This window comes from Rhipicephalus microplus, chromosome 9 (genome assembly GCF_043290135.1).
Source record: "Rhipicephalus microplus isolate Deutch F79 chromosome 9, USDA_Rmic, whole genome shotgun sequence".
In the NCBI taxonomy this organism is placed as follows: domain Eukaryota; kingdom Metazoa; phylum Arthropoda; class Arachnida; order Ixodida; family Ixodidae; genus Rhipicephalus; species Rhipicephalus microplus.
In genome coordinates this window covers 30,833,430-30,852,800 of record NC_134708.1, presented here as the reverse complement: position 1 = coordinate 30,852,800, position 19,371 = coordinate 30,833,430, and the positions used below count along the sequence as shown (strand labels likewise).

Genomic DNA, 19,371 nt, shown 5'->3' with positions numbered 1-19,371 from the left:
TTATGTCACTTCAGTGGGTGCCATCACGTTTGTCTGACGCCAAGCTCTTGGGATAGGCTTTGAGGCTCCCTCTAAATTAGAGAAATAGCGTCCCCAAACGCGGTTCCGGTTTTGCGCATGCGCAGTGGCCTAGACGCTCGAATAGCCAGTCACACTTCTGTGTGGGACTGGCTGCTTCACCTCGCGGCGCAGAAGACGCTGCCTATTTGTTTGGGGCCCCTATTAGAAAAATCCCTAACGATGTCCTGCCATCATTAAGTGAACAGGCCCGATACATGTGGCCCCGTTCTTCCGTCGAAGGAGGATGGAGTCACTTAACTACAGTCGTCTGCGTAATGGCAGGAATATCGTGAAGGGCTCTCAGTTCTTCGAACTTGTCGTAAGGTTGCAGTGGACGATAGTTTTAGCGCGAAAACAAAACGACGACACAGAGACAAGAAGGGCTCACGCCCTTCGTGTCCTTCTTGTCTCTGTGTCGTCGTTTTGTTTTCGCGCTATAACTATCGTCATGCCATACCAACTGGCCCAAGCTGCCACACTTCTAAGTTGCAGTGGAGTAATGTGATACTACAGCATAGAGTTTTATACAATAATGTATTATTGTATGAAACTTTATTTATTGCAGAATGGAACCAAGGTTGACGGAACTCTTTGCGATACCCTATTATCCCTCTATGATGTCAACTTATTAGGCGTCACATCCGGACCTCGCTGCTTCTTTTGACGCGACTACCGGTCGCTTTTTCGTAGAGAGAGGGGGGAAAACAGACATGGCAGCCAAGAAGATGGCCGCTTCCACGGTGGTGCAGCGAAACCTGCCGTACCTGCGACAGCAGTTCCTGGCCGCGTTGCAGACGTGCAGCGCGGTCGTCAAAGTGCTTAGCCTGGCCGTGTTTCTTTGCTACTTCCTCTCATACAGCCAGGTCGCTTCGCGGGCCGTCAGCGTCACGCCGGGCTACATCATACCGCCCAGCTTTTGGATATGGACTGCGTTCACTCACGCCTTTTTCGAGAACAGCGTCTGGATGGTGATTGCCGATATCGTCACCGTGGGGCTGTGCGGCAAGTTGATCGAGCCCCTGTGGGGCGCCATCGAAATGCTCACTTTCTTCGCCATAGTCAACACGAGCGTCGCCTTCCTCTCCGTCGCCTATTACATAGTGCTGTATTCGGTCACCTGGAACCCGGACTACCTGTTTGCCGTGCGAATACACGGCCTCGCGGGCTACTGCGCCGCCGTCATGGTAGCCGTCAAGCAGATTATGCCCGACCACGTACTGGTGCCTCTGCCGTTCGGCAAGATCCGAAACCGCAACGTCCCCCTAACCGTACTTCTCGCCTCGATCATACTGTGGGCTTGCCAGGTGCTCAGGGGCACCTACCCCGTGATGTTTGTCTCGGGGATGATGTCTTCGTGGGTGTACCTACGCTTCTACCAACACCACAGCAACGGAAGCAAGGGTGACATGGCGGACCACTTCACGTTTGCTAGGTGCGTGTTTAATCCCTCTACGCGAGCTGTTAACCTTGGGGTAAACGAAGTTACGTGTGCCGGTGACATGTGACTGTGATGACACAACTACGCGGGGGTGTGGTGGGCTCGCTCGCGCGCGTCTTAACTGCTTCTTGATCGGGCACTGCTATCGCAGACGTGTTGTTTGTCATCTTGTCAAGCCGATGTCTTCTGTCTAGCCGGGGCTTGGCGAACGTGTTTATGAAAAAAGCGCTGTCACTAGACTGTTCGCTCGACTGAACGTAGCATCTGTTTCAGTTTCGCACGTGCCTCTGTAGCACAGGAAGCTCTGTGGCGACCGCTGTAACGCACGATTATCTGGTCGTCTTTCAAAGGAGGTTATCAGGAGGTTGTTTCCTCTGCTTCAACATAGGAAACGATTGAAAGGAGGTTTCACCGTGTTCGCAATACTTAGTGTCTATTATTGTCTCGCTTGTGACATCACAAAGACAGATGCTACATTCACAGCTAGTTTATTATCGTTAAACTACGCTTATAGATAGCAGGCACGATTGATTAAGGCTCCCACACAGTTTGCTCAGCTTCACTGAGTGAACGAGTCGGATAGCGTGAAGAAAAACACACTTTATGCAGTCTTTAGTGATGCCATTAACCATTTGTGTCTATGGACTGATTACGCTATTCCTTCTTGCCCCACTGTCTTCTCATATCTATATCACGGCTGTACGTAGTCAAACAGAGACCTGATTAGCAGTGCTTACCTTTGGTGTATTTGCATTAACCATATCTTAAAATAAATGCCAGCAACAGATATGTAAAGACTGACTAAATTCTGAATGCACATGGGATTTTCCTCATCTCGCGGTGCTGTGCTTAATGTTGACACTCGCACATGAGAGGCGTAGAGAAAATAATATGTTTCTGCATCTCTGTTTTTGAGACGGCCATTGGACGTGAATTTGCAGGCATTTTATTCTTTAACATTTTGTTCCTTCATTCGCAGAATGAATGGTTTAGCTTTAGTTTCATGGCACGGCTTTCGGTTGGCTGTAGTTTTGGCGCGTTCTCGTGATGTCTTCTTTTTTCACAAGAAGTGGGTGATTAAGCTCACGCTTAGAATATTGAGTTATACGTAAATGCTTATAATTACTTCAAAGCAGAAATATGCTTCAGGCCATATTAGTAGATTATTTTCCTACGATAAAAAGAAAGATAATGCTATTTAAGGCTGCATGATTAGCATGCATGTTTCTGCATGTTCAAATTTGGGCATGTTTCCATTGCTACCAGTGATGCAGTATGTTCCTGTTGGCCGCTCACACACATTAAAGTCACTCAGAAATGTAATATTCATGTAATGCAATGATTCCACGCTATTTCTTTACCCTTTTCACACTTCGTTGCTAGCCTGCATGTCTTCATTAATATCATGTCAAGAATCAGTTAATTTGGTTAGTACGTGACTGATAAAAAGAATGCAACCAAGCATTTAAATTGTTATACTGTATTAAACAATATTTGTAGCAACGGACGATCTGGGATCCATTCTTCAACGCACAAGCTAAATATAAACGTCCCAGAAAATATTTAGTACACCTAGTTTTGAGTAAGAAAGCTGTGAAAAAAAAAATTATTTGGCAGCATGCAGAGTGGCTCTGACAAAAGGAAAATGATTGAGACTCTAGTCCACGTATCATTGTCGTTGCTGTTGCTGTCACTGGTTGTCACTAGTGCCATTGTCACTCTTGCTGCTGCCTAATAATGAATAGTTAATTTTATAGCGCACTAGAGGAATAAGACAGAAGGGTGGCTTGGAGATAACTGACATCACCAAAGTAAAATTAACCTTTCCGGTGCAACTTATGAGAAATTGTATGCGAATGCATCAAACTTATGCAACAATATTTCAAGGCATGTTGATTTGTGTGGTTTATATTAATTAATCCTGCTTTAATTGTAATCAAATATTTATTTGTTTTTGAAGCATCTCATGTCCTGGTATTGCATACCTAAATAGAATCAAGTCTCTGGGTAGAAATGTAATATAAGTTCATTTCCAGTTATGTTCATTTTAAGCATAGAAAAAATGTATTTTTGGCATGACGCCCATAAAGTGGCCCAACGAACGTGGCAGTGCCTTCAGCAAAGTAATAAATTGTAACAGTAGACTGCTAAACGAAGCTAAATGTACATTTACTAGGCAAACACTTCAACTCATCGAAACCTTCATGTGTTTTGATATTCCTTTGCCACTGGTTGACACAGCTAGCAAATGCAAGTAGCATACAAAAATTGTGTATAAAGCGTCTCAAAACCAACATCCCCAGGTTCGTGCTTTTTCTAATGGATAGTTGTCCTACCAAAAGTTTATTCCCTCCATCCCTTCTCTTTCTTCTGTCCAACAGTTTCTTCCCGAACGTGCTCCAGCCACCCATCGCCCTGGTGAGCAACCTCATCTTCAACTTCTTTGTGAAGATCAAGCTGTGCAGGAAGCCGCCGCGGAAGTACAACCTGTCTAGCGGATCTGCGTCCACCGTCACCATCAACCTTCCGGGAACCGACCCTCAGGACGCTGAGCGGAGAAGGTAACTAGTCTCTGAAGCCTCGAGGTGCATTTGATGTGCCCTCGCTCACTCCAAAATGATTCGTGGCGAAGTGCTAGAAGTCCAGAAATTGTGCAGCTTGAGTTCTATAGTTTGAGCACGATGTGAAACTACTGAAGACACTACGGTGCTAAAACACGGCAAATGCATATAAGCAAGTTTCAAGTAAGGCCCAAGTTTGCACGTTGCATGCTCTCTTGTGCTGCCGCTTCATACTCGTACATTTGCACACAGCAGCGCCATGATCAAGCAAGGTGCAAGAATATCATGAACCTACCCTGTGTCATTCCCACACCTTTTGAAAATGAATGGTGCAGTTCTGAGTACGAAATTATTAGAGTGCCGAAATGAATTACCAAATGGAGCACATAGTGAACTGGTTCAGGTTGTGCAGGCGAGTTGAACAGGCCTGAAATAGTGTGCTAGAACCAACCTGTGTGACTGAAGTTTATAAGATGATCAACTTGAAATGTACACAATGGCAGTGGAACGCACTAAAAGATTGGCTGTAAATAATTTTAGAGTAACTGCCCATTCGAAGTAGTGCTGACCTAAAATTTTGAAGGCAAGATAAGTTGCGGTATATATCTTTTAGACACGCACACACATCGTCTGCGAATTGTCAACAATCGTTATAGCGTAGAACATATCTTAGCATCCTGGCCCTGCCCGTTTTGACAGTGTCTGGGCCTGAAAGTGTGACTGGGAACTTTAAAAGCGGACTCGAGCAAATGAGCTTTCCAGCCATGATGTGTCAATCATCAGCTACTCATTGCAACAGAGAAAATTATGAAAAATTTTGTGTGTCAGACTCAGTACTACTTTAACCAATCACTGCGAGGCTCCCTCTGTTTTAATACACATCAAAAGGGAGTACATAGATAATAGGACCCATTTTATGGTCTGAAGCAGAGGCACAATACTGTGCGAGCAAGTCAGGTGGCGGATCATTGTTGTGCAACGGAAGGACGTTCAGAAGGGTGTAGCCAAAGCGAAGAACTCTTCCTAAGCCTGTAAAGTGTTAGTGCTGAAGCTTACATACAAGTGCTGGCTACTGGTAGAAAACTGTTCGAGTACACAACACTGGGATGCTTGACACAGCTACATCGTTATTGCATGCAGTGATGCTGGCAGTGTGCTAATTAAATCATTACGTAGCACTGCCCTCATTCATAGCACCAAGATTGGTGAATGCAATTACTTAGCAGTAGCACAGCAGCTGCTGCGATATCATTGTTACATCTGCGTCGCCACTAGCTGGGAACTATTAAGACAGGATGGGCATTCCTTTTTTTTTTTTTTCATGTGTGGCTTCTCTCATCAATTTGAATGAAGCAGCTGTTTCTATGCTTGAAGAGGCAGAGCTGCCTCTGTTCTGGAACACATAGTAATTAATTCAGTCTTGTCATTGCAGTATACAATATTCGCAAGGGTCAGGATGATGTCAGTTCAGTTATCTGTCATGAAGACTAGCAATATTGCTGTACAGACAAGCTTGCAATATCGAGCAGCTAATGACCTACCCATTGTTACTCTACAATGTGCTGTAGCTCACTAATCACATCGATTGCAAGGATTTGTAACCAGGTTTGAAACTTATTGCTGTATTTTTAGAGGATTTTTAAACATTATTTGGCTATACTTATCTGTGTCCCAATTTAAGATATGCATCATTTTTCCAGCACATTATTCGGTTTTTTAGTGATCAAACATTTCATGTGTGTTGGTTGGAGAAACATCTGAACTGCAATAGTTACAGAACAAATCAGAACATTACAATAATCTGTAATGAAAACCCAGATCATATTAGCCTCACCAACATGAAGCACCTTCTCAAAGCAGTGCGAGTCTGCCTTACGTGAGGATGTATTTCAAAATGATCACTGCTGGAAACAGTGTCAATGTTCGCTGGATATACATTCTTGTCAGTCATCCCTGTGCCTGTAATTTGTAGTCAGGTTCTTGACTACTTCAGCTTCTTGCGTCGCTTCGTGATTGTTGTATGTCACAGTGCATCTATGTGGGTCGCATATGTTCATAGTTTGCTAGGATGGGTTCGTAGCATAGTGGTTAAGACACTCATCTTCTAGGTGTAATGTCATAACTTTAGAATCAAGCACCAGAGCGAAAACATATTTTCTTTTATGACAGACAAGTCGGCGGACAGAAAGCTTTCTCATTAGGTTGGCATAAAAATGCTTATGCATTTAAAGCAACAAATCGCCAAACTATTACACTGATTTTTTGTGGGTCAGTTGGTTTGACGTAAGCCACAGGCTAAAAAAAATAAATAAAGGTAGGACGATTGGGCACAAATCTAGTTTTTTCAACCCCCAACAAATTAAGTAGCCTGTTTTGACAACCAAATGGTAGTGACCTTGCATAAAAAAACGTCCACCAAGAGGCACACAAAGTCGTTTCTTCTGTGTGGATGTTTATAAGATCCCGTTGTATCACGGACAACAGTCGCCGGGCAGACTGGTGATGCCTCAGTGATCGCCTGCGTAAGCTCACATGCAACATCTGATATTATCCCGGGAGCGGTCTCGCTGCTCGCGTTGCAGATTGTGCATGCCATCCTTCATTCAAGCAGTGCAAAGTTATAGGCCAGCATGCGAGCAGGATGAGACTTCGGGAAGCCTTAGAAATTCCCAAAAGAGACCGAGAACGCATCAGTTCTTGCTCTGTTGTCCTTTCACAGAAAGAAATAAATTTAAGTATCCTCACGTGCTGAGTACCAGTGTGCTAGTGACAGAACCTTTAGTGGAGGAGTGTCACTGCCATTCATGCGATAATTCTCCGATGCCAAGCGATGATTCTCTTGTTCATTGACAGCTCTGTGTATGTATGCTTCGTTGTCCCGTCTCGAAAAAATGCTTTTAAATGCTCAATAAACTGTTCCTTGGCGTGCAGGCAAATAGCGCTGCGCGCCCTGAGTGAGAGACTCACGAAAGTGGAGCAGCAGTGGCCGCTTCTCTCCGACGAGGACCAGTCCTCCACGGCCAGTAGCAGCACAACGGCAGCGCCCTCTCTAGGCACCCCGCAGCACCACCCGAAGCCGGGACCTTCAGGCGAAGGCCCCGCATCGTCCCAGGTGGCCATCACCATCCCTAGCTTACCGCTGCCACCAACGCCATCATTGGCACGAGAGATACCCGCCAGTCGCGAGTTGCCACACGACAGCTCCACCAAGGGGCAGTCTTCATTGGATGCGTGACCTCCGACAAATTGAGCGGCGGCGTTGCGTGTGGGTGATCGAGTGAAATTATGCATCTGTGAGCATCTGAATCTTTGCTGTTATTTTTTTATTATTAACCATTCCTTACAGAGTGTCGTGAATTCTTTACATAACGAAAAACTTCATGCAAGCAAGTCACTAAATGCGTCTCGCTTTCAATGTTGGATGTCAATCACTCACGGTGAACGTAGCTTTCAAGATAAGAAATCTGCTAGCGCAGTCTTGTCTAAGGTATTCTATGCCAGAACCGATTGTTCTATGGCTGATGGCAGAGAGCGCAAAGTGCATGCAGCAGTTCTCACTTCTTTGTCTTTTCTTGCCAGGGTGACTTAAGTTCTATCTACAATATTTTGTTTATTCGGTGTGTACGCACCCAATAGGTGGCACACGACATGTTATGTAGTTCCGAAGTACGTTTTTTGTTGCAAGGTCTACACTTCTATTGCATATGGAGAATTCGTAATACAGTATACATATAAGTATACAACAAAGTTGTATTGTAGATAATTTAAATGCAGAATCATTTACAGGGTGCTATTTAAAGTGGGAAAATGAAAACAATATCCATTTAGTTTAGCAGTTTCATAATTGAAGCCTTAAAGGGTTAAAGGGGGACCGCCAACTATTCGGAACATGTGATTAGATCCTGGTGGAAAATGAAGAGACTGTGAATTAGCAAAATAATTTCATGCATACTTTTCACGATTTGAGCAGGCTTGTATTTTTAATTGTGTTTATGACTCTCAAAATAGCTGTGTGTCACACAGCCTGGTGGGAGAGCCTTGATGCTGCACTATAGAGTGATTCCGTGTGTTGCATGTAGACTGGTGCATTTATACGCACCATAATTAGTACTCAAGTTAGAGTGGGTATATTGTTGTCTGTCCTTGCTCTATTTTGTGACATTTACTAGTTAGAGCAACTAATGCCACACTCCCGTCCCAGTGTTTGTGGCACATTCTGGCTGACTTCACAGTCACCACAGATAGAAAGATTCAGGTTATGAAAGTTTTGTGGCGTCTTCCACAATACCATTCTGATATTAGACATTGCCTGGTGAGCTTACTATTTGCGCTAAAGAAACAGGTATTGTAAAAATTGGTTGTTTTCGTTAATTTGTTGCTGCTAACTAGAAATTAATAAGCATGTGACTCCGTGAACTACACACAACTGCACTTTTCTTTAGGGATGTTGAGATGACTGCATCGAATGGGACACTTTTTGAATCAACATTCAGAAATTTTAGAATATCCCCTTCGTGCACGAATTATGATCCACTAATGTGTCAAATTTGCATGGCACGATTCCAAGGCACTTAGTATTGGCATTCCAAAAAAGAAACTTAAAGAATGTTTCGTTTTTACACGAGTTACAGTAATTAATGTTAATTAGCGTGTAATTAAGTATCTCATTAACAATTACTCAGACAGCATCAATCTTTGCATAAATAGAATGAAATATTAGGCCAGTGCAAGCACGGTTTACTTTCTAGTTGCATTCATTTCAAGCACACAAAAAAATTGTCGATGTGTGTTCTAGAACATGGCACGTCAACCGATCATCCAACATGGCAGTGGCACCAGCAAAGTTATCCTCTGCAGCATTACACAGCATAAGGAAGCTAAATGACTGGTATTTGTCCACTCAGAAAGCCTGCATGAATGTGCACATCACGTTTCAAGCCATTTCGATAGACACACGGCGCGTGACGTGCCTCTAAGTTTGATGTGCGCAATTGTACATGCTGCTGGTGAAGGGAATATTCACCATGCCCCTCCTGTTTTTTTTTAAATCCTTCTCTTTTCTTTTCAGCCCATCCCAAAGACTGGAGGCGGACGAGCAAGGTGGCACTCCATAGTCACACATTTGTACATAAACTGTCGATGTGGAAAAAAAAAAGGAGACATGGTGCAGAAAAAAAAATGTTGGTACATATAAGGCAAGGGTTGCACCTAGTTTCCTTTTACCTTTCACTCAATATTGTACAGAAAAGATGACTCTGTAATTAATGAAAAATGGCTTTGATGTGTGTGTGTATGCGTGCGTGTGCATGAAATAAACAAGTGTTTGTTCCCGTTTATCTCCTAGGTTGCGCACGAGGGAGCGCACATGTTAATGCTGCACAGACTGCCTTCACAGGTGCTTTGGAATCCCCCATTGTGTACAGAGATGTGTATTTAATAAAAAAATATTAAGACAAAGTGTTTTTTTAGTGAAATAAAACAGGCATTGTTTAGTGATGTAAAAGAAAGTGTTCCTGCATTTGCTCTCTCTTTAAGGCAAGGAACTCCCCTCTCTTTTTTTTGTTTGCTGCAGCAGTGTAATGTATGTAAAACAAAGAAACTCGAGTGGTTGAGAAACATGCAATGTGTGAGGGAACAAAAAAAATAAAAACTACAGACATAACATGAAGTTACTGGAAGAGAGCAGATGGTGGTCTAGCTTGCCCTCCTTTTCTTTCCTGAGGAACTGCGTACTTTGAGCGTGGGCATTCCATCTTCGCTGGGAAAGCGCAGACAGCTCCTGCCTGCTTATATGTCGCCTTCCCACAGCTGCTTGCTTTTTTAACACTTTGCCCACTATAGCTGCCTCGTTCTTGACGCCAGTGTTACGTCGAGTTACGCCAAATAGGATGCTAAAAGAGCGTACTGCCAGCCTTATTTTGCATAGTATTCAGATTTGTCGCTACTGCGTTCATCGTTTCGCTCTTGCACTGAAACTGACTTTTCTTTGCAAAAGACGCTAAAGAGCCGGTCAGTTTTTTATTACTAAGTTTCTTGTGGTTTTGTCTAGAAGCAATGCTGGTTTGTGAGGCTGGAATAAATCCAGCCAGTGGACACGTGAGAAGTTTTCAAAGAGACAAAAGAAGCTTGCACAGAATCTTTTGAGTGAGCTCTCACTACAGCGAGTTTGAGGGACCTTGCCCATGCCAGCTCCCTGTATGGAAGTCAGGGTAGTCTACGTAGACTCCTATGCAAGCACGGTACATAGTCTATGTGTGGGACTGCATGGGAGTCTAATAGCCATGCAAAACACTCTTAGTCAGCTTCCTATTTGTCACCGTAGAGTTTCCTACTACACTTACTAGAGAAAACTCAGGCGCTTAGATTCTATGGGAGCTAGAACGCACGGCACTTCAGCCCGCATGGAAATGACGGGTAGTACACAAATTTGCCTGGTCTTTGTTCTTCTCGCTCCGTTTGGCTCTTGGGTCCTGAATTCGCTTTGCCGCGAGACAAAGCTCAGCAGTTACACTTCACCACCTTGGCCTTTTTGGGCTCACCAATTCTGATAGGCTCATGAAGTTTACAACAGTTCATTAATTTATTTGAAACCAAACTAAAAGACAACAATACACAAATATACAAGTGTGTTCAAAGCCACAAGCACGAAGACCAGGCAAATTTGTGTACACTCAAACCTTATTAAAACCAAGTTGCACCTTACATGAAAATAAGTTTGTTATATTCGAAAATTTGTTATGAAGGTTCATTTGTAACAACATATCTATTGCGAGACTTCTTCATTCACTTCGTTATAACCGGGTTCGTTATATTGAGGTGTGAGTGCATCGTGCGTACACAGAAATATTTTTGGGGGGGGGGGGGGGCGCCTCCCTAGATTGATGGGCGTTTTTCGCCCTGTATGCCATAGCGAAAAAAACTGGTCATGCCACTGCTACTAATCATTCCCATGGTGGCTGAACGATCGCAATGTCAAGGTCCCCTTTAGTTATTTTTAGAAAAATTTATGCCTGTAACAGGTCTGTAACCCCAAAGAAATGGCTGACGCGCTACTGTAGTACCCTCTGGTCTACACTCATCACAAGGCATCCGTGAGCACCCAACAGAACCTTGCGGGGCTATTTTGTAAGCGTTCTTTCTAGAACAGGGGAGGGATCGAACTAAATAATGAGAGAGAGAGAGCTACACGGGATTGCTCAAGGCTAATCTGAGAGTCAAAGCGTGAGAATAGGGGCCACGAAATGTGAACAGGCGGAGGCCCGATTCGCGATAGAATGAATACAGAGCGGTCTCCGAACTACGTGGATTGGATTGAAACGTAAGCTCTTGAGCCCAGAGAATCGACTTAGCCTGTTTTGCGCTTGGCTTACTCCAATTTGCTTTCAAAATCACCACCAAACGATTGATTAAATTACATCACCTCGCATCTACTCAGGACATTAACACAAATAAATTGTTAATCCCGCTCTGCAATCTAAAGGTTCGAGAAACAATGCCTGTCAATAGTTATGTAAGGCTGTATTAATTATATAATCATGCGATGAAAGCATTTTTGAATTCTCTCAGTTCGCCTCTCGTTCTTCCGTTCCATCTTGTCCCCGTTCTAAGGAGAACACTTACAGAATAGCCCCATTAGAGTACGTTGAACTAGACATGCCTCATTCAATTAAGCAGAATGGTTGAATAATGTTTGACGCGGATGTTCATGAAAGCATGTTCTATGGAACTCGGCAAGTTACCTGCCATGTTGCTACAATCTGTGAATTGATCATGTAGTAATTAAAGACACTGCCGGCATTCATAGGCCTCAATCTTTTGCCCATCGTCTGCAATGTTCGGTGTATAATGCACTTGGATGCATATCTAATGCTCAGGCGTAATAGGGGGGAAATAACATGCATACAGGGAAAGAAAAAGGGACATCAACAAGGACCATCACATTTCGTGGCATTTCGAAAGTATGACAAAAATGTCACGTGACGTGAATGGACGGGCCACCCCGTATATGTAGGCATTGGATCGCGCTTCCGGAATTCAGCCAAGGGCGTCTTTACTGGCTTTCGCTTGACGTTGAAGGCAACGCTTCTTTATCATTCAATAAATAAGGTAATAAAGACGAAATGACAATTAAGCATTCCGAAACCATACCCAATTACGCATAGCAACATTCATGCGATACCCCCACCACTCTGCGAAGCATTTACTCGAGTTCCCCCCGTGGGAAGATTCGGGCGGCATTCTTTACGTGCACCTCCGCTAAAGTAACTAATGCGTACCGTATGCATTCTACCTCAAATTTACACTGACTGGCATTTTGCATGGAGGTTGGTTAGTCCTGGCACACAGATGGCCATGAACCGCACCATTTATAAAGATTCGGCCATGCTAGAATTGACCTGAAGGCGAAGAAGAAATCGAAACCGTGCGCGCGCTGAGTACAGCGTCCCAGGTGCGAGCCACGGTCCGTGTCGTGGCCGGCGGGCGCGCTCTGCCACATTCCTCAGCGGTGTACGTCCTCCTCAAAAGATATCCACTGAGCGCACATCCCATCATCCGATCGTAGTCGAGCGTAAAATTGCACCCGAGCCCGGCGTACGTGCTCGCTCAACATGCACCTGGGAGTCATCGAGATGGCCTCTCTGGACGCCCTGCCCAGCACAAACCCTTCCTCGGCCGCCACTGCGTCTAGTTCCTGGGCCTCCCGCAAAGCGGCGGCCGTGTTCAAGGCGGCCGCGACGGCGCGATCCGCAGCCGCCGCAGCGGCCGCCAACAGATCGTCGACCGGATCAGGTGACGTTTCGGCGAAGACCATCATCAGCGTCTTCGTGGTCCTGGGCGTTTTCCTGGTGGTCAGCGTCGTCGGCGCGGCCGTGACATTCGTCGAGACACAGGCGAAAGACGCCAGGAACCACAACCATTCGTCTCCCTGCGTGGAGTACATACAGTTCGCGCCGAACGAAACGCTACTGCAGGGCTCCGAGCAGCCGCCGGAGTCGCTGCCGTCGTCTCTGGCCGGACCCGAAGAGCAAACGCCGTCGCAAACGCCACCATCCGCTTCAGAAGACGTCAAAGCGCCACCGACCTCGCAGGATCGAGGGGTCTATGCCGGCGAGGCGTCTAACAACGGGACGTTCTCGTTCGGCCGAATCCTGGACGAAATGGCAGCAGGCAAAGGCACCAAGAGAGGGGCAGATCATCCGTGATTCGAGGATGTGTAACCAGCTGTTTCCTCATCACACCCCAGCTGTTTGGCTCTTGAAGTGGCTGCATGCCGTCGGCTATTCGCGGCGCTATGAGGGATTGTGTTATCTTGTATTGTGGGTAAATACAATAACTTTATTGTTATAACCGTGTGTCATCATTCCAATCTGCGAATGCACAGCAACAGGCCATCATCAAGTAGATAGTCTTCGTGGAAGTGAAACGTAATGCGCAGAAAGAAAAAGTGTACAAGAAAGTGGCAACGAGAAAGAAAAAAAAAAACCTGCACTATCACCACAAAAATTGCGTGGTATTTATCAGGCAAGCACGTACACTGTCAACGGTAGACGTTGATAAATTATACAACCGCAGTCCCCAATTACAGCCACACACTCCGAACGGACTGCCTGCTTGGGTGAAATTAAGGTTTTCAAAATTTGCGCTAGAACGCCAACACGACTCTCCGAGTTCAAGACAATCCACAGCCGCATCCGATCAAAAAGCGCAAAAATGACGGGCATTCCAGATAGATCATGGCAGCCTCCGTACGTTACTCTAGAAACAACGTAAGTTTTCTGTCTATAGCTGAAACTGTAGAACTGATTTCGATGCAAATGAAAACATGATGCTCATTTCGGCACGTTGTTAGTGTTTTCAGAATGCTTGAAGGGCTACTTACCATGTTTGGAATGCATGACGGTGATGCCGGTTGCGCTGTTCTCTTGTTTACTTGCAGCATGGGCGACATAACCATAGAGCTGTACTGGAAGCACGCCCCTAACACGTGCCGAAACTTCGCCGAACTTGCCCGCCGCGGCTACTACAACAACGTCAAGTTTCACAGAATCATACCGGATTTCATGATTCAAGGCGGCGACCCCACGGCTACAGGTAGTGACCGTGCATGCTCGCGCGGACACTTGCCGGCGAAATGAAAAGGCGAAACAACAAAGTTTGAAGAGACGCCTCCAAGCGCCCTGGTTGTCGCGTGTAATTCTCTCTGCGCGTGTGTAAATGCTTCGCCTTACCTAGACTGCATTACAGAATGCCCCAACCGAACTCGCTCCGATGCGATGTACTAGAGTTTTCGTAGACGATCATGTTTGCGCCGCCAGGCGACGGGTGCTTATGTCCTACTTGAGCGATTCTCTGTAACTTCATCATGTGCTGTGAACACAATTGTGTGCGCATCCATTGCTCATAAATATTCTCTAGTCTTTCTAGTCCCTGTCTCCTGCTCGTAAGGTAGGGTATCAAACCAAATAATCATTCTGATTAACTTCCCTTCTTCCTCTGTCTGCAACTTCTCACGGCATGTTTTTATAGTAGGATATTTTATTTGTGTTAACTCGTTCTGCAGTCACTACAACGTTAATAGAAACTAACAAAAAACATTAATTTGATTTCAGGCAGAGGCGGTGCGTCCATCTATGGCAAGACATTCGACGACGAGATACACCCCGACTTGAAGCACACAGGTGGGTAAAAGATGCAGCTTGTTGGCGACGTGTGCATTGATAATAAGAGGAATTGAACCATAGAAACTAAAGAATAACTATATGCCCATCAATTGGTAATTATTATCGTCTAGTTTTCCCCTTAACTTTTTCATGCTTCTCTCTCTCTCAGTGCTGTCACCATGTTTGTGCCATAATCTCATGGTCCACAGATGGTATACTAACACCATGGCTTGGTTTCTTGGCACTGTTTTCCATCAGGAGCTGGAGTGCTGTCGATGGCCAATTCCGGTCCAGACACAAATGGTAGCCAGTTCTTCATTACGCTCTGCCCGACGCAGTGGCTGGACGGCAAGCACGCAGTCTTTGGTAGAGTGCAGTCGGGCATGACTGTGGTTCATCGCATGGGACGAGTCCCCACCGACAACAATGACCATCCACTCGAAGACGTCAAGATTGTGCGTGCATATGTACGGACAAAGTAACTTCATCTCCCCAGGTGTATTTCCCTGAGAACTGTTATTGCGACTACTCATCACCCACTGGCCTTGTTTGAAGATGAGCTGCTGCACTACGAGAAATTTGAAAGCAATGGTTCTTGGGCAGTTTTTTTTTTTTTTTTTCACCTTTCATTAAAGGGCTTTGTGCACTACTTCATTTGCTCCTCGTTGGATAAGCTATAGAGATCGAGCATAGACAAGTCTAATGTTTGGATAAACACTTTCAGGGATAGCTTTACTTTCATACCATTTCATGCGACTTAAAAGCAGGTTTCACGACCCAAACTCGACTATGGCTATGTTGCGTCAGTAAATTTCAAAGGAACAAGTGAAGGAAAAGTGACAAGTGCTCTGAACGTCCCGTCTGACCATGAATAAAGAACACTGTTTCCCTTTAGACAATACACATACTTCTAATTGTAAAAACGTGTTACAAAAGTGAGCGTGTTTCTGAGAGTGATGAGCGATCACGTGCCACAGCACTTGCAATGCCGGATCGCATGAGGTTGCCAGAACTCATCTGGTGCTCAACTTCAACCAACCACAGCCTTTTTTATCAGCTCCGACTTCTATCCACTATCTAGTGATTCAAATTTAAATTAACAGTGAAACTGCATCCAATCCACCTTCAGGATGCTAGCAGTGTTCAGCCGTGTAAGCCCAGATGAAGACCTTGGATATATTAAATACATTGTAGAGTGAGGGCTCCCTTATGCTCCAAAAACTGTTGGTTGAATTGGAGCTGCCAAACTAAGCTTACAGTCCTAGTATCAATGCAAATGATGCGACAGCCCACTTGGCACACGACCACCTTGTGCTGCATGTTAACGAGCAGTTAGTCGCAGCTTTTAGCGTTCACCACAAGACAAAAAATCTACTGTAAACTTCCATGTACACTGTCGTCTTTTCAAAAGGGAACATGCAAGCTTGTGGACTGCGCTTTGCAGTGGCTGCCTGCGGAACTAACCAATTTTTGGCAACATCACCACTTTAAGACCGAAGCAAGTGCATAGTCTAGCATCGCTTGTCAGTGGCCATGACTTGGCATTTTGTTTGCAAACAGACGATGCCAAAAAAGGACATGTCTGCCAGTTGTCTGGTGATAGTGCTTAAGGCAGCTGCCGCTGAGCACAAGCCTTGTGTGTCCCCTTCATGAAAGACGACAGTGCACATTCAGTACATTGAACACCCGTGGAACTCTTAAGACAATTTGAAACGACATGCTAGTATATTCAAAATGCGGCGATGACTTACTCCTTTAGTGGCCTGAAACTGGATTCTGGCAATGCTCAGCATGTGCCCAAGCAGTTAGTTCAGCTGCATCGGCAAACAAAGCTCTTGCAGAGCACGCATAGCTTGTGTTGCGAGGAGAGCGCAGGGTGTTGTGTGGTTGGGCACATTTGCTGTTTCGTTATCCACTGTGCTAACGAACTGCTTGCTTGATTATGCCACCAGCAACAATGCCATTGCCCTAGTGTGTCACATGTGCACAAAAGGCAAGGTGACAACGAAGTAGCCACGCAAGCAAGCCGCAGTGTTGGTGGCAGCCTTGCACTATAAGTCACTCTTGCCTGGATGTTGGCTGCTTGACACCAAGCGTTTCTTGAAGCTCGGCCTTGTAAGTTCCTCGCTGTTGCTTGATGCTTAGATATCGGAAAATCACACGGCACATGAATTCATTTTTTGCAGAGTGTTGTTGGGCCCTCAAAACGAAATGCAGCCACAGCAGTTTGCCGATGGCCACTGCTGGACAAGCTCTTCTGAGGTCGATTCAAGCACGCGTTTTGTCACAACATTACACGCCTTCTCTAAAACGATACGTAAACTGTGTTTACATGAGCTTTACTTGTCCAAAGGTTCGAACCAGAACGGACAGGAGAAGGACCAAGTAAGGACCAAGAAGGACCAAGTCTTAATATTAACCACAAAGGGTTAATATTAAGAAAAGCAGTCACAGAATACATCACCAGTTTTAATTGATTATTTTTATGGTGCATCCTCTTAAAGCGGAACAATTTTCATAAAATATTCACCTGCTACACTTGTCGTAATGACATGCTTCATAACTTGCGTGACATTTGCCAAGAACCCTGTTATTTATGCACTATAATTTCAAGAGATGCAGGTTTTGTCTTTTGGCACTGCACTACTGTATTACGACTAAAACGTCAATGACTAGATGGCAGGCTAGAAAACCAATGTGCCTTCACCTGTTGGCACATTGTAATTTGAGAAAGAAGTTAACAATCGAAGGCATGCATTACAGCCCGTGTAGCAGGCTCATCACTTGCCTTGTGCATAATGCAGTTGTTGCTGCTGATGAAAGTCGGGCAAGAAACAAGGATGGTGACTCCTATGCGTAACTAAATGTGTACCTGCCAAACTGGCAGCATGAAAATTCGATAGAACGCACAGGGTGGGGGGAGATATTGAAAATTACCGAGACATTTGTGACCCCCTGTCAGTGCTTCTGTCCATTGCGATAGCAAAAGCACAGCGTTTCAGAATGCCATCTGCAGCCATTTAACCAATGATGACAGGTGTTCTAGTACGTCCGCACCCGGACCACTTCACGTTCTTGCTCTTCGGAAACATATTCCGAAACAACGGTCCTGCGTGCTAGCTAATGCTTAGTGGCAAGTTGTGTTCCACAAAGAATCCCGTGAATATGTATTCTGCACGAGTTGCGCTGCCTTGGCAGTTCCTTTGAACGATACTTGAGATGTTGCCCTGCCCTTCCACAACACAAACGTAGTCCTGATGCCTCATCAAGTGATGAACATTTTCAGACAGCCTTGCCGCCGTTCGAAATGCTTACATCACTGTTGCATGTGGTACAAAATCCGTCTTTGTCACCTTTCCGCGAAATTACGAAGCACGGAAACTCGGGTCAGTACGAGTCTAGAAACACTTGCGCGTGCTTCTTCTTTGCCGTTGACACCGCCGCCGGCCTTTCAAGTTCTAACTGAACTCGGGGAAATATGCAACCCCCACAACCACTAAACACAACTGACGCCTAGGCCAACGGCGTATCTATAGGCCTAACGTACAAAATGTGGGGCTCAAGACAGGCACTAAAGTTGTGGTACCTTTCCCTCGCCTTCTTTTAGTATGGTGGCAAGCACGTCCCATGGCTGCCAGCCTTCGACCAGATGTTTGGTACATACTTAGTGGTTACAGTGAACTAAAAGTGCAGTGACGAGTGCTTTTTTACAGCACCTAACTGTCGCAGCAGGAAAGGCCGACATTCGCGCCTGATTGAGAAAAAAAAAACGCCTCTGCTGTGGCGGCCACTTTTCGGGAGATTCAAGATAGCATCCATACAATAGGGATATTAATTCATAATTTGGGAGTCTTAAGGACAATTTGGAAGAGTTGGCGGGTACGTAAAACATTACAATCTTTTTCAAACACAATGAAAGACACAGGCACAAAAAAAAAAAAGAAAGAAAGAAACCTGCGTTCACAGGGAACTCATTAACTTGAGGGAGATGAGAGATTGAAGAGAGTAAAAGCTGTTTCTGCAGCCTTGTTTGGAAGGAGCATGGCTCAGCGTCGTTAAATCGCATCGACATACTTTCGACGTCCTCAATTGACTGCATTATTTCTCTCATCTCTACCTCATCCGCAGCTTTCTGAACCCCACCTAGTGCTGCGCTACTTCCAGAGTCAGCAGTCTTTTGGACAGGTGATGGTGTCATGCAATGACAACATCTTTAAGTTTTCTGCAAGAGATTGGTTTCAGTGATACATGGTGGGATACACTGCACGTAACGAGTTGCCGAGGTGGAGCAATTACCAGCCAGGGTTACATCACACCACCTTTGCCAACATCACGACCACATTATCATGTGACGTCACCTACTTCGGCAATCAGTGGCATCACTTGATGTAATTTTGGTACGCAGCCACGATGAAAATTGGTGCATAAAAACGAGGGATGGGTTGAAGAGAAAAGGAAAACAACATAGGTGCTCTCCTGTTTCAACCCGTCTCTCATCTTTGCGAGCTGTTTCGCATCACAAATTCTTACTAGCTTGGACAATTTTTCACTTCAACGCAGTACATTTTGGCGCCATGCGTGTTGCCACCGTCCAATTTTCCAACTCGCAAGACATGTAGGGTTTTCTTCTTACTGAGGCAACAACAAGGCA

At 45.1% G+C, this 19,371-nt stretch overlaps 2 protein-coding genes across 3 annotated transcripts; both read left to right on the top strand.

The window, feature by feature from the left end:
* Positions 1–743: 743 nt before the first annotated feature.
* LOC119163668 (transmembrane protein 115) lies at positions 744–9,516 on the top strand. 2 transcript variants are annotated; one of them, XR_012886049.1, is made up of 4 exons: positions 744–1,492; positions 3,880–4,059; positions 6,991–7,352; positions 9,128–9,516. XR_012886049.1 is itself a non-coding variant. In XM_075873412.1 (4 exons), the coding sequence occupies exons 1-3, from the start codon at positions 771–773 to the stop codon at positions 7,292–7,294; spliced, it is 1,206 nt and encodes a 401-aa protein (XP_075729527.1). In that variant the 5' UTR covers positions 744–770; the 3' UTR covers positions 7,295–7,324; positions 9,128–9,395. The 2 variants fall into 2 exon arrangements, 1 of the variants encoding a protein (XP_075729527.1); XM_075873412.1 differs by having other exon boundaries at positions 6,991–7,324; positions 9,128–9,395.
* Positions 9,517–13,670: 4,154 nt separating this feature from the next.
* Cypl (peptidyl-prolyl cis-trans isomerase-like 1 Cypl) lies at positions 13,671–15,621 on the top strand. Its single transcript, XM_037415722.2, has 4 exons — positions 13,671–13,826; positions 13,997–14,151; positions 14,670–14,738; positions 14,979–15,621. Exons 1-4 carry the CDS (start codon positions 13,771–13,773, stop codon positions 15,200–15,202), a joined length of 504 nt encoding a protein of 167 aa, XP_037271619.1. The 5' UTR covers positions 13,671–13,770; the 3' UTR covers positions 15,203–15,621.
* The last annotated feature ends 3,750 nt before the right edge of the window (positions 15,622–19,371 follow it).